Source organism: Labrus bergylta, chromosome 4, assembly GCF_963930695.1.
Source record: "Labrus bergylta chromosome 4, fLabBer1.1, whole genome shotgun sequence".
NCBI lineage: Eukaryota > Metazoa > Chordata > Actinopteri > Labriformes > Labridae > Labrus > Labrus bergylta.
The window spans coordinates 23,862,486-23,877,728 of record NC_089198.1 but is presented as its reverse complement, the minus strand read 5'-3'; the positions used below and the strand labels follow the sequence as shown (position 1 = coordinate 23,877,728).

Below are 15,243 nucleotides of genomic sequence, written 5' to 3'. Positions count from 1 at the left end.
ATTCATCAGAATAGTTTGTACAGAGCTTGGCAAGCATGTTGATATCCCCGAGCAGATTAGGAAAACGTCTCTCTGAAATCAGTATCTGCATTGAAAGCACACTGCTCTGGTGAAAACACGGATTGAATCTGAAGTCTAACATTTCGGTTACATAATCATCCAGGATGCTGTTGTCTTTATTTAAAAGATGAGCCAAATACGATGCATCCGAAGAAATGAAAAAAAAAAAGAGATTGTGCTGAGGATAAATGCTACAGATTGTTGCTCTCTATCATTTAACACATTTCTTTATCATGATTAAAAGTGATTATTTGAATGTGCGGCTCATCATGACATGTAAAGAGGCGACTAATAACCTTACAGAGAGACGGTAAGTTGGTAGGCACAGTTAACACGCAGTAAGCATACTCTGCTTACACGGAGGCTTAGACCTTGACACAGAGCCACAATCCAACAGAGCTCCATCCGGTGTTGCCATGGTAACACACCCCAGTACCTTTTTTTTTTTTTTTTTTTTCAGATATCATAGCAAAAGCCCAGGAACAAAACACTGAAGAATCCAACACTAAAACCTTCCTCTGCTGGGCAACGCGTGCTGCAATGTAAATACCCGATGTGGAGTGAAGCCCGGTTGAGCACATAAAAAGAAAAGGGAGCCCGAGCGAGTGCTAATCATGAGACAGGTACGTTGAGTCACAGCAACACGCAGCAATGAAAAGGGGATGCACGCATATTTCTTAGCCGACATGTTTCCTTGATTACAGCAACAGTTTTCCTGCATTTCCACCATTGATTTCTCAAAGACTAATTAAGCAATGAGGATTTTTTTTTTTCCTCCCTCCGTGCAGCAAAATGCCAGGAACTAATTATGTGCTTCATGTCTCATCCTCACTATAATTACACTAAAATGAAACACTGCAAAGCCCTCAAAGATCAGCAGTTAACTCTGGGTTTGCCAACATCGTTGTGGGTTTCTGATAGGAGAACTTGCCTCTCTGACCAGAAGGGGGCATTCTCATTATGATTTTTTTTTTTGATAAATTGAAGAATATCTGATTATCAAATCTCTGAAAGTAAATTTGTCCTGAACACAGACCGATTGTTTTTTTTTCTATATTAAGGCATACTGGAAGTAATCTGATATGATTGCAATAAAAAAGCTTTAATTTACACACAAAAATAAATAATGGGGTTCAGTTTAAGGCAAATATTTCTACAATTACTCACAGTCCCAGTTTACAGGAAATGTAAGCTGTGTTATTAACTCACCAGTTCCATTGAAGGTCAAGGTGTCACCCTAAGCTTGATATCATCTAGTCCAGTGGTTCTCAACTGGTATTTAAGTGGTACACCTTGTGAATGTATTTTTCTATGAGTACCTAAGCACATCCATCCTAATATGGCCCTGTGCAATGTAGCAATGAGTGTCACTGCTAACATGTTGATGTTTTTCTTCTGAAAGACTAAAGAAAGTCACCTTTGTCTGTATTATTTCCCTTTTCAGAAACCCAATTAGCTAACATTGTCCTGCTTGTTTCAACAAGGCTCACCCTGCTTTCTGTGAGGCTGATACTATCCCCCCTCTTCAGTGGACTCACGATGACAAGGTGTGAGGTAAATTAGCGGCTTGACATTAAGGTTAAAAGAGCCAAAGCAAACAAGCTGCATTAATCTTAATGTCTGAGTATCTGACATGTTTATAAGCACCTCCTGACCCACCCCTCCCCACAGCAGACTCTTACCTTCAGGAGACTCCTCCTGCACATATGTGCCTGTCAAGTACCGGTGGACCAAGGCAGACTTCCCACTGGAGAGATTTCCCACAATGCCCTGCAAGGTCAAGAGCAAAACACAGTGATTATTTCTGACTGGCGTTACATGACAGGTACAAACCACAAGCATACGTAGACTCAAAGGACCATAATGGGGACCTGACTGGTAATTCTCAGCACAAGGTCCTTTAACTGTGTGTTTCTGAAGCTTTCAACCTTGTTCAGAAACTGCAAACACTGAGTTAAGCTACAAATTGTAGTGTGAAGCTTGAGAAATACACAGTTAGTAGACCCCTCTGTTCAATTTATTTTCCTGCAGTTGCCTCTAAAGCTAAAAATAAACCATCCTGCTGAGTAGAGTTCAATGTTGGTATTAAGTATAGCCCCACCAATTAATCGGCCAGGCGATAATATCTGCAATATTGTCATATCCAGTCACTATCGGTATCAGCTAATTTTGTCGCAGATATTACAAGATTAATTCACCAGTTTAAGAGCGTTTTGTTTGAGTTTCATTGTAATAAACTAGTAGTTCTCTTTCACCAGCAGAGTGTGCTATATAGATTACAACAAGCATTATCACTCTCCATTGTGTCAAACAGTGATGCACTTACAGCCACAGTTACTTTCCAGTTGAGTGACCATCTTGTCTCCATCATTTATCTTTTCCGCAAGTGTTTGATAACTGCATGTGAGGGATCAACACAATAAATGTATATATCTATATTTATCTAAACATTTTGAACATAGAGCTAAGAAAAACACCGGCCAATATATTTGCTTTTTGATATCGGTATTGGCCCCAAAAAAGTCGATATCGGTCGGGCCCTAGTATTAAGCATTTTTCCATATTGTGTGTTAATTTTTAAGCTTACAAATAATACACAAAGTGCAATATTAAGAAAAGATAAGCTAAGATGCAGTTTAGATACCGTATTGGGGAAATGTACTTATTACAACTGCTCAAAGGTTTGAGAAAACAATTGTGTAAAACAACAACTATAAGATCATTATCATAGTTATCAAATTGAAAGTAAACTTTTTTATTAACGTATGTATGTTCAAATTCTTTTTTTTTATTTCCATGGATAATATTGATATGTAAAACAAAAAATGTGTAGTATTTTTCTTTGAAAAGAGTGAAAGAAATTAGCACAGCTTATTTCAACGACTTTTCTTGAACGCATCACCCGTTACTGTAAAGTCAGTAACTTTTAAATCAATTGCTGATACAATAATTTACAATAGTTTGTTGATACACATAAATTCACACAGGCTTGTATGTAAGAATGTAACATTTGTGTTTATCATTTTGAAAGACGTCTGTTCACTTGAAACTTAAGCACTAACAAGTGTCTTTATCAGGTTTAAAATGGTAAATGGACTAGTGTTCTGTTCTGACTACTCAAAGCGCTTTACATCGTAGCAGGTCACACCTACCCATTTACACGCATTCACACACTGATGTCAGCAGCTGCTACTGTATGTAAAGTGACCATCAGAAGTAACTGATCCCATTCATACACATTCACACTCTGCTGACGAAGCAGCAGGAGCAACTTCAGGTTAAAGGGCCTTGCCCAAGGACACATCTGGCATGTGGCTGTAGGAATTGGGCCTCAAACCCACGACCCTCCGATTTAGGAAATGGTGGTCAGTAATATGGAGGAACATAATGTTTGCAGTTAAGGAAGAAATCCTTCAAAACCACAATATGGTCTTTAATGTGTTTGAGGCTCTGTGGCGCTGAAACATTAGGAGGAAAGTCCTCTAACACTTAGGCTTTGCTTTGGTTGCAATCTTTCTTCTGCTTCCTCTCCCTGGTGTCTAGACCAGACCTAACAACTGCGCCTTCAGGGTGATGCATGGCTGAGGGTGGGCTGATGATGCCAGCATGTCTGGGAAGAACAAAGGCTGTAACATACTCCATCTCCTCCCTCTTCTCCTCCTTCTCTTCTACCCACTATCGCCCTCTTCTCCTTCAGATCATTAGTGGGTGTTAAAGCCAGGTATGGTTCTAATTATAGGGAAGTTTGCAGCACAAGAGAGGAGATCTGTTTAAGGCCTTTCCCAGCCTACCCTTCCTTTAAGCGAAGTTTATATATAAAACAAGAGGAACCCCTGTAGAATAAACTATGAATAAGCTCTAAGTTAGCTTAAGTTGTAGGCTGTATGCAGTAAAAGCTGTGAGTCAACGAAAATCGACTTTGAAAGCACCGCTGAACCGGTGCTCCTGCTGTTTTAATGGTTTGGCTTTGTGACCTGCTGGTATATAGGCCTCATGAAAAGAGAAAGCTGTATCAGCACTATTACGGTACAGGACTTTTACTCTTTTTTTTGGAGATGTTTGAGCTTGATCTGGAAATATCAAAGAGTGTGGATCAGATGATCAAAAGATGCCAATAAAATAAGGTTTTAGTTCCCATCCTGAAACCATAATAGCAGAGTACAGCTCACAGGGAAGCAGATGTTTCCCCGCTGTTTTGATCCCAGAAAAGTCAAACTGCTATATTGTTATAGTCAAAAAAAAATCTTCTGAGAAACATGACAAGGCTCTTTTAGTATGACCTTGTCACTGAACAGCTATTCTTTGAAATGTTTGAAAGGCATGATAGATATTTTCAGACTTTTAATTCAGTCTTTCCAGGTCTATTTAACAAACCCCCGTGTGGAAGCTTGCTGCCAATTAACACCTTAGAAACATTAAAAGGAATCAGCTGCGTTTAAAGTGTTTGAAGCCAAGAAAGCAAGTTTGTCTTTGAGCTCCCTCTGAGTTTCCCCCCCTTTCTCTTTCCACTGATGTTTCTCCCTTTTTCCAAGGCGCCACATCAATGAATTCACCTAACATGGAAGTATTATATTAACTGTCAGAATGGAGGAGTGCAGTTTTTTTCCTTTATGGGTGCAAGGCATTAAAGCGTGTGAGGATGTTAGTTGTGCACTTGGCAGTAGCTGTGTGTGTGCTTTACTGGCGGGTGGGATCAGACCCAGGATGTGTCACTAGTCTAGCCCAAAACTGTCACTCATCACGCGTCCTACTGAAAGCCACCCGGCATCTCCATGCCAACGCATCTCATTAAAAATCCCCCACCATGAGCTGAGGAAAAGTCCAGCCAATCTCTCAACTGATGTAAAACCAGTATTAGATGGACCGAACTTTTCCCAGTGACATTTAAAACCTATCAGTAGGATGAATCCCCTGATGAGAAATCCACACAGGAGCTGTTATATAATAAATAATGTATAAAATGTTACCCACCACTTTCAGCTCTGGCACTGACCGACTCAATGTCCATTCCTGGCTGTTGACAAAAGAATCTGAAAAGAAAAAGCAGGAAAAGGAATTAAGTCAAGCAGCACTAAAATCGATCTGTTTGTGTCCCATTCGACCCCTGCCACAGATATCGTGACCTTAACAGAATTCCCCATTAGATGACTGAAAAGTAACAGAACCTGTTTATAGACTTTCTGTAGTGTGTGCAACAAGTTTTATGATAGATTGTTCAGCAGTCACGAAGATATGACAAATCTTATCCACAGGTTGGTCAGGTATTCAGAGCTGATTCATGATATGGTTTAAAAGTCACTTCCCCAGGTTGTCTGTCCTCATATCTCATATGCTGGCGCTGAACAAAACAAACGCCACAGTTAACCAGGTGGGTGTGTATTTGTTAGGTCATGTTATACCAAGTTTTCTCAGGTAACAAGGTGTTAACAGTCCCAAAACTAACACAATGTTACAAATATTTATGCCTCATCATCAAGAGAGGCAGCTATTCTTTTCCCATTGTAATTGATCATTAACAATTCTTATTCAATCATGTTTCAACAAGCAGAGAAACAGTAACAACAACAAAAAAACATCTAGAACTCATCTATTTATAAATTAATAGATCATTAATCAGTTTGGGTGAACATCAGGACATGAAAAAAGCTCTTTATATTGAAATGAAAATGTAAATGTTAGCTGGTTTTCTCATTTTTCCTTGATAGCAAATTCAACATTTTGGTGTTATTTGCAGCTGTGTGAACTGTTACTTGAATAAGCAAACATGTACTCTGGTACCTTTAGGGAACCTTTTCCTCCATATTTTATACTTTGTACAATTGAATACAATTGGCAGAATAATTGAAAATGAAACAAATTGTTGTTTTTGGCCTGTAGCACAGTCGATGAGCTCATCATTTGCTCATGAATTTCCAACTTACAAAAGGTGGAACTGAAACACACCTATACCAAGTAAAACACCCATGCAGCATAGTGCACTCTATGAACAAGATTAAGCTAATCCATTTTGAGTGACAGCCATTATCAGGCTTGATTCAACTTGCTTGGATTTCAGTGACATTTGGAGTCTTTGACACGATGATCATGCTTTGAAAAAGTGGCAGTGGGAAAGAGCACTTTGAAGAACAAAACAAACTCTCAGAACTAAAACACAAATAACAATTCAACAAGCTGTGCCTGTTTCCCACAGAGATGGAGTACACATGTGAGTGTCATAACAGCTATTAGAACAAAGACAACCTTCCTGCTTTGGATCAGGGCTTTCTCACTGTCTGAGCCCCCCCAAGAAGCAGATACCATCTATAATACAGGATTGTAGACTCCCTGTCTCCAGGCAACAAGGTGTCTAATACCAGGTGACCCTCCCCTCTCACATTCCCTCCCCATGTCTAAACTATATCAATAAAAGTGTACACGCAGCAAACAGGGAGCCATCACTACAGTAAGCCTGTTTATAGTATTATCTGGTGTTTGTTTTATTAAACCAAGAGCGACTCTAATATGATACAATGACAGCCTAAATAGAAAGGTAACCACTGTCACTATAAGACGCGTGTCTATCTTCTCTCCAAAATGTTTTCTAAAAAGAATTCATGACTCATGCCGGAGGGGACCAGAGCCAAAAATTCTTTTAACTCTACAATTAGATTGAAAAGAAGCCACAGCTAAAATGTTTGCTTATTTCTGACCTCCATTTACAAAGAGCCTCGTGCTGCTTTGGATGTCTCACTTGTTGTGGGAGAGGAGTAAAGTGCACCCCTAACAGAAGGGCCTTTCATTGAGCATTGTGTGGAGCAGAACAGTCTGTAAACAGCACGCCTCATGTTAAGCCCTCTCCGTGTGGGTTTGACATGTCAGGACATGAGCAAAGACACCCATCTGATTCAGTCTTCTTCTCTTTTATTTTTTTTAGAGCAGGAAACACAACACAGGTTAAAGCTCTCCGAGACGATGTCAGATTAGGATATTTGTTTCTAACATTTCCTGTAATTTCATAAAGAAGCACAGTAATAACCAGTAATAAGAAAAACACATGGAAGGTCCATAGAGTCAAGGATTACAAAATTAAACGAAACAACAAAAAGTAACTTTTAAGAAACAAACAGAAAAAAGGCAATGCGATTCAGAGGTTTTTCCAACATTTGCCCAGATGTGGAACATATTCAAACAGAGGCCGATCCATAGAGAACAGAGCAGGAAAGTTACATATCATCGAAGGCCTACATAGAAATGGAGTTCCTGGCTGTTGACAAGTGCCATTTCTGGAAAGGCACACTTGTATTAATTGACCATGATATCACACAAGCTTTCAAGTACATGAAAACACTGAAAGCAAGAGCTTTAACACCAAATTAGACAAAAACCCAATCCCTGTGCATTTCTCAGAACAATCACCGAAAATCTTTTTTAGAAACATTTTTTCTCTAACAGACCCACCCAAAACAAATTGTAGCACAGAGATCATACCAAATCTTTGCCAGCCTTTGAGCAAATACAGTACAACCAGTTTGGTATCCTGCCAGAGAGAAAGCCATAATTGAATCCATGTGCTCTGTTACGTCATGGTTTAAAAATGAGCATCCCCACATTACTGTGTCCCAGAATGCCTATGGAAACAGAAAGCCCCAGCGTTTCTTTTGCTTGGTGGGACACCAGTGTCTTTGTCTCTGCTAGGGGAAAACTGCTCTGCCAGCTTGTTTGTTAGGTTTTTCACTTCACTGATCATGTCTACTCAGATAAAAATGAACAATCAGTCTGTGGGTGGGAAGCACAATCAGCCCACCACCCACTTATTCCATTTTATGAGAAAAGAAAATGCAAAGAGAGCAAAAACCCTGTGCATATTGTAGGGTGCGTGCACACATTCATACATGTGAGCATTTCTAAGTGCAGTGAATCTGAAGTGGTTTTTGGAATGAGAGGACAACCTTGAGGTCTACATTTCCACTCTAGCCTTACTGGCTTTCCAGCCATACTTTCCCACTGTCATAAATTACAGGGTGAGAACTAAGCTAGCAATTAGTATTTCTACGTCCCCTATTTGCCAACCTCATGACCAACCATCGCTCCTTCTCGGACTACTTTATTCATGCCTGTTTTAAAAAATGATCATGGTCCATTTCTTGACAGCTCTCCAGACCCATTTAATCATCAAACATCAAACTTTAGTACTTAATTCTGCTCTAAAGAGCTCCCAAAGACCAAACTCGTACTTCTATCAAACGCAGTAGAATAAAAAACACAATCATTCAGTAGATAAAAATGTAAAAGTCTTCAGTGTTTCCCCTTTACATGTTTGGGGGGGTGCGGGCAGATGGACGACGACGCTTGAAGGAATCTTGGTGTTCATGCTATACTTTTAATGACAGCTGTCCTGTTCTATCGGAAAGGTATTCTTAAATGACCTCTTTCCCTGATTTCTGAATCTATCCACTATCCTATCTCTACAATAAAGGCACAAAAAGCCCAAAAATACATCTTTAAAAAATATATATTTAAAAAAATGTGTATTAACTTGACCTTGAAGGGGGTCGGGGGGGGGGACCCCCTAATATAATGGTAGGGGAAACACTGGTCTTTATGCCATCCAAATGTAAAGCTGTTAAAATGGCTTTCTTAAGACTAAGAGCTTTGTAGTTATATATTGATCACATCCAAGAAAATCTTCTGCTTCCCTTACAAAAGTAAAAACAACAAACAATCAACCCTGAATTAAAGAGAAAATGTAATATAACGTAGTGGAAGACCTAAAAATTGTAAAAACTTGATTAAAACTTTTAACAACAGTTTGTAGACTTGTTGGAGAAAAGCTAACTTTTCAAAGAACAGCAGGATGCAGGCTCACCTACTGAACTACAATCCTGATGAACAACATACACACAGGCTGAGATGTGATGTAGCAGATGCTCAAATATGAGTTATGTTCAGTTATGAACAGATTTGCCTCTGCTCAAGCTCAGACTGTACCGCTCAGACATCCAGACATCTTGCAGCTTCCCTCCAGCAGGTGAGAGTGCATTAACACAGTGTTACTGTGTTTTGTACCAATTTCATTGAGAGTAACAATTTGTCTTGCACATACTTAGCTGCTGGGAGTTTGGCTAATCTACCCCCTGCTGGTATGACTTGAAGAATACAATGCATCTTTTTAATTAATGTTCAATCTGCACATTTAAGTATAGACTGACACATCCAAATGAAAGGGAAGGATGATAGGGAAATATTGTTGGCAGGAATTCACAGTACGTCCTATTAAATAAGACATAACAAACGAAAGAAGTAGAGGGAGATATATCCTCATGAATACATTTTTTTATCAGATTCAAGTCAAGGAAGATGGATCACACACATGGGGGATTTTCTTGAAATTATTCCTGGGTAGTGGCAAACCAAGGCAGGTGAGAATAAAATACGCATCACTGAGCACTCCCCTGGATACTTGACAAAAACCAAAGCTTATTACAGAGTTCTATCTACAGTTCTACTCTCCAATTCTTCAACATTCACTAGATCAGTGCACTGCGACCACCTAGGCCTCGTGACCAGCCACCCCTCCTCCAACACAGGACCACCAGAGAGTCCCCATCTTAGCACATGGTTCACTGATCACTCATGCCTCCACTGGAATGACAGAGTGGCTTTGTTCATCCGCAGGTGGGGGTGGGGACAGTGTCTGTGCACCTCACACACCTCGCTCTGCATCTCCCTTCCCCCAAAACTCTCTCACACACAAAAATTGGGAGGTTATCATCAGGAAACACCTGAACTGAGTGTGTGCATGTGCGTGTGCGTTTGGTAGCGCTAATTTAGAAGCAAACACTTAGGCAGGTAGCTACAAGCAGAGAGACCCGCCCAGGGCATTGAACACCTAACTTCACGAAGGCTGATCGGCACACCTACATTCCTTATGCCTGACTTACTGACTCTTCAGTGGAGTAAACGGACATATAGCACTTGACACTTCACCACAGGAATAGGTATCCTTGGTAACATGGTGTGTTAGATTACAAATAAACCAACAAAGTTGACCTCACTGTGAGCCTATTGCTAAAATGAGAATAAAATATCTGCTTTGTCTGTTAAGGGGGATTATTGAGAGTAAACTCGGGAAAGTGTTGTCCTGACATCAAAAGCAGTCATTAAGTTGTCATGGAGAACTAATTAGGTCTTTAAGCAATGGCGTCACATTGTACCCAAACAAATCACAGGTATAAATTCATAAAGTTGCAAATATGTGTATCTTGTTGTCTGCTCTCCCAGGCAACTGGACAAACACTCTCTGGTGTTAGAGTTAACCTTTAAGCACAGTGCTAAAGTCATCTTCCTTTCTCCCTATCATTATACCATGTAAGCCCTCTTAATTTAGCCCTGCTAGACTGCCAAACACATCCCCCATTATAGCCACTCACTGCTTTAATTCTACTGCTTTAAGCTGTGTGTCTGTGCGGCCAACAGTAAGCATTATGAAGGCTCCCATGTCCTGTGGTGGGGCAACATACAGATAGAACTGAGAGTGTGTTATACCACAGTTAAAATATCCATTGTGGTCTGTTCTTATCTAGAACTGGTGTTTTTTTTTACTGTTCTGGCCTACTCATTTACTAAACTTCAAAAATCTTATGTAAGGAAAACAAATCACTGTGTAAGGGCATATACACATACAAATCACTGGAGAAATAAGAGTACCAGAATTAGAAATTCCAAACAGACTCTCTGGAAATAGACTTTTCTGAATGCCATCCAAACTCAGAATTCCCCATGTGTTTTTCATTTGCCTGCTGGTCTAAAAAAAATGCCACTTCCTTATTTGTCTTGAGCTGAAACTTTTTGTGCAGTTCAGGAAAGGCTACAAATGGAGAACAGAGCTGAGAAATAAATTCAGCAATCATGCTTACCTTGACCTTTGTGGGAGTCAATGCCTGGGTGAGTCTCTATAGCGACTGGCAGTGACTTATTATTCCTGGCTAGGGGAGACTGGCTGGTGTTGTTGCTCTGGGGCTTCTGGGATTCAGAGCCAATGAGTGGCTGCTCTTTCCTCCTGAAACGGTTTGTTATAAGTTGCCATATGCTTGGTTCTTCCTGAACAGGTTTGGAAGACAGTTTTGTTGGACAGAGGGGTACCTCCATTAACTTGACCTTCCCCCTGCTGTGGTACTGAATGAGCTGTATGCCCCCATCCTCAATCTGCTCACTAGAAGTTGGAAGCGTTCTTCCTGTGAGATAAGAGAAAGGTCGGGTTGTCTCCATTGTTGTTTCCTCAGCTGTACTTTTAGTCCGAGAGCAATCCTTTTCCTCCGTTTCAGACACTAAATTAAATTTTTCCCGGGACCGAGTTCTTCTGATGCGCAAACTGAGGCTCCGTCTTAACGAACTCAGTGTAGTTCTTGGAGAATCAGATTTGCTTGATTTAGGGGTAGATTTAGTGTCTTGTTCACAGTCCTTGCTCTTATCTTGAGGTGATTTTCCAAAAAGCCTCCATCGGAAGCCCCCTTTGAGAAAGCCTCCTCCATCATAGCCAGTATGTGTGCAGCTCTTCTGGCTGTCTATTTCATCATCAGAGCCCCTCTTTCTAAGCTCCAGCACTGTCATACTGACAGGCCTGGGTGTTGTGTTCCTCTTTCGAATCCTTGGGATCACCTCTGCAGGCACCAAAGGCCGCTGAGCCACAACAGGATTGAGGCCATCCACAGCCCTCAACTCAGCCCTCCTGCTCCTGCACTGCTGGTTTTCTGAAACGCCATCCCTATTGAAGGGGTGCTGGGTGTGGGTATCTGACAGGACTGAGCCTGGGCCTGCCAGCATGCAAACACTCCTGGGCCTCCGCAGCCGTCTTTCTTGTTCAGGCTCAGAATCTTTTTGCTGCTTGATTGAGTCTCCATACATGCTCACCGTCTTCCTACCCCGCGGGGCTCGTTCAGGACGTGGCTTTCGCAACACGGCCCGGGGCAGAGAACTATGTCCTGCAACAGTGCCATCCTCCCCGGAGAAACGGCCTTTAGTATAGGCATTGAGAGAAAGAAATGTTGAGCTTTGAGTGTGTTGCTCCTGGATGTTTGTCTGAGGGACTATCTCTGCCACGTCTGTGTCTTGCTGTGAGAAGTTACCTGGGTTCTTAGAGAGGTGATTCAAAAACCTGTCTGTCTTCATTTTTCCCTCCACCTCCTCCACCTCCTCCTCATTCTCCTCTAGAACCACCTCCTGTCTTTGCCTCGCAGCTCTACCTGTGCTGCTCAGGGAGGGCCACCTGTTGAGCGCCCGCTGTGCCTTGTGCAGCCTGGGGCTCTTCTCCAATGGCACAACACTAATCATCTTCTCTTGTGGTTGGCAATTCTCCACAAGGGTGTGGGCGACCCGTCCGATTCCAGGCCCTGACACCGCTCCATGTCCAAGTGTTTCATTTAAGATTACAGAGATGTGGTAAACAGTGTTTCCCTGCTGCTGTTCACAAATAGCCGTACTTCTTGGGGTCGCATCCACGGTCCCACTGCTAAGGAATAGCATGGCACTTCACACGATGACAAAACAAGCATGTAACAAATTAATGTTCACATTCTGCCCGTGAGTTATAAAGATCCAGCTCATAAAGTCCTTCATTCAGACTAAATTCCTGTGCCAGGCATAATCCTTCACCTTTGACATGGGAAAAAAAAACTTCAAACAAGTTAGAGCAAAGCCATGCTGCCACCTGCATCCTCTGGCTCCTTTACTCAGGCAATTAGATGGTAGTTTCTATCTCTCCACACTTTGTTGTAACTGTTCTGCACGGACAGATGAACTAAAGAAAAACAGGTCGTCCACTTCTTGTTTTCCAACAAAGCAATGCCTGTTAAATCTGCAAAAACTCCAACTTAAAAACCACTGAATCATCCTTCCTCCTTGGCAAGTTATGAACTGCAAGCAATTCTTGTTGTTAGCGGTGCAGACAAACCCCTTAATCTCTGAGCTCTTGCCATGCAGAGCATGAGGGAGTGAGTCTCTGTTTGAACTTTCAGCTGCCTTCCAACCCCCGGGACACATGGAAAACAAGGAGTGGATCCCACAAGTATTAAACACGCCCTCCGGATTTCTGCAGAGCTGTGTGTAGCCTCAAGAGACATAAACAGACAAGACACAAGTGAGCATGCACTGGAGAGAAGACTATGCTGATTACACACTGCTGTAATCAAACATTACTAACAGCTATGACTGGGCACTTTGTGTTCCTCTAACCAATGGCAAAACAGATAGGGCGGATACCCCTCCATGTTTATTGGAAAGACAGATTAAACAGTCAAGCCGTACCCAACTCTTTTGTTTATTGATAAACATTTTGGAGAGCACAAAATATTAAAGTTAGGGTTCAAATATAAAATAAACACTGCATATAGCTGTTAAAACTAAAGCATTAATGAGATCACAAATACAAACGTAAACTGTGATAGTTAGATGGAGTATCTACAGCAACTCCCCCTACAGTGGCCGCCAGGCTCCCACTACACAGCCTACACATGGTGGGAGACAATGTTCAAGTGAACCCAAATCAATCAGTCGGATATGAAGCCATGTACTTTGAAGTCCATCATCTCAATCCAGCCAGATTTTACCTGCCCAATCCTCAGCTCTCCAGTTAGTGTGGGGTAATAGCTAGAACACTGCCACCTTGTGGTAAAAAAAAGTGGTTGTGAATTTTGGAAAGTTTAACCTATAATCTTTGATACAACCTCAAAACAGCTGAGTTATTCCTCTAATTAAGCATTACTTCTTGAGGGTTTTTTTTGCAAATAAAATAAAAAAAAAACATGTATTTTTTCATTAAGAAATATAAATATATAGCTACAATTCTGATCATATCCTCAAGTTGAAGGAATAATATGCTACAGCTTAGGCTCATTTGATTCAAGGCTTTTAACATTTCATACCAATTGTAGATTGAGTGATGATATGGGACGTATTTCTTGTTGCAGTTTTCCTTTGTGTTATGACCAGGCTTAGTGTTACAAAGCAACCCCCACAACCACACTGAACAAGCACAGAAATCTGACGTTTCTTCACAGAGCGAGTGTTGAATATCACCACTTATGTCGAGACGCCTTAATTTTGGCGTCATGTTAAGTTGTTCAAGCTCACCATGCTGGCCTTTACCTGAGTCAAGGAAGCAGGGGTTTACAATGATCTCAGGCTCATCATAGAGCAAACAGTCTTTTTCGGTCCATTGGATGTGGTGGTGTCGAGTTCGTCTGCGACCCCCAAAGCACAGCAACATAGTCCACTTATCTGTCAAAGGGATTCTCACTGACTAAAAAAAAACATTCAAAGATAAAGAAAAATGAATTAAAGTTGCCAGAAATATCTCTTGTTAAGCTACTGTTTTAAATATGTCCTCTCCTCCTGGCTTCTTTTGCTTCTATTGGGTATTTTTGTGAATCTTTCCATGTAGCTCAGTTTTCAGCTTCGGCATATATGTTCTTTGTTGCATTTGTCCAGCATGATTAAAAAAAAAAAGAATAAGGGAAAATAAATCTCTTTTTGTCAGCTACATCATGCTGTGGTCATGTTGTTCTGTCCCAGGCTCACAGCTGACCTGATAATGCAGTTACCAGTGTTGTGAAAGTAGCCCAGAGAAGTGTCATGGTTCGCTTGGAGTCATTTCCTGCTGGTAATTCATAATCCAGGAGTTGGTTTAACAGGGTCCAACATAAGAAACACTGACGAGATTAAAGTAAATCCACTGTCCCGTTGTCTTGGTTGCAGTTCGGTCCACAGGAAAACCTGTGTTGCGGTGTGTGGTAAACCCTTGGATATCAAAGTGCTGACAAGGTAACAGAGGCTCTCTTGTGTGTCCGTCTCTACTCATCGGTTCAACAGCTAAATGTTTCTACCTCCTGTAACCGTATCTTGATGGAAGCTGGGAGGGTTCCTCAGCAAAACTGGATTTGCATGTTTTGAGATTCTTGGATTACCCTCCGCCTCCGTATCTCTCTGTGTTTGTGTGTACAAATGTGACTTATATACTGACATCGTTGGCCATTTATGCATTCATCTGTGTATGTCACCAGTACAAACACTGTACTCTTGTTTTTCTAACGAAAAGCTGTGATTTGACTTTCTCCTTTACTTTTCTTTATTTACAGTCCTTACCTACACAAATATTTTTTTTGTGAATCTTATTACCAAAATAAGAAACCTGTTGTTTTCATTATTGCA

General features: G+C 41.1%; 1 protein-coding gene across 5 annotated transcripts in view; it reads right to left on the bottom strand.

Moving 5' to 3' along the window:
• Positions 1-15,243, bottom strand: part of agap3 (ArfGAP with GTPase domain, ankyrin repeat and PH domain 3) — a 117,379-nt gene that overhangs the window by 58,319 nt on the left and 43,817 nt on the right. Inside the window, exons 1-3 of one of the 5 annotated variants that reach the window (XM_065954172.1) lie at positions 10,956-12,989; positions 5,032-5,090; positions 1,743-1,830 (exon numbers count right to left, since the gene is read on the bottom strand). In XM_065954172.1, coding sequence (XP_065810244.1) covers positions 1,743-1,830; positions 5,032-5,090; positions 10,956-12,561 — 1,753 coding nt within the window. In that variant the 5' untranslated portion in view covers positions 12,562-12,989. Of the gene's footprint in view, positions 1-1,742; positions 1,831-5,031; positions 5,091-10,955; positions 12,990-15,243 lie in introns of those variants that run through there. The other 4 variants (XM_065954170.1, XM_065954169.1, XM_020649565.3 and 1 more) reach the window with 4 other exon arrangements.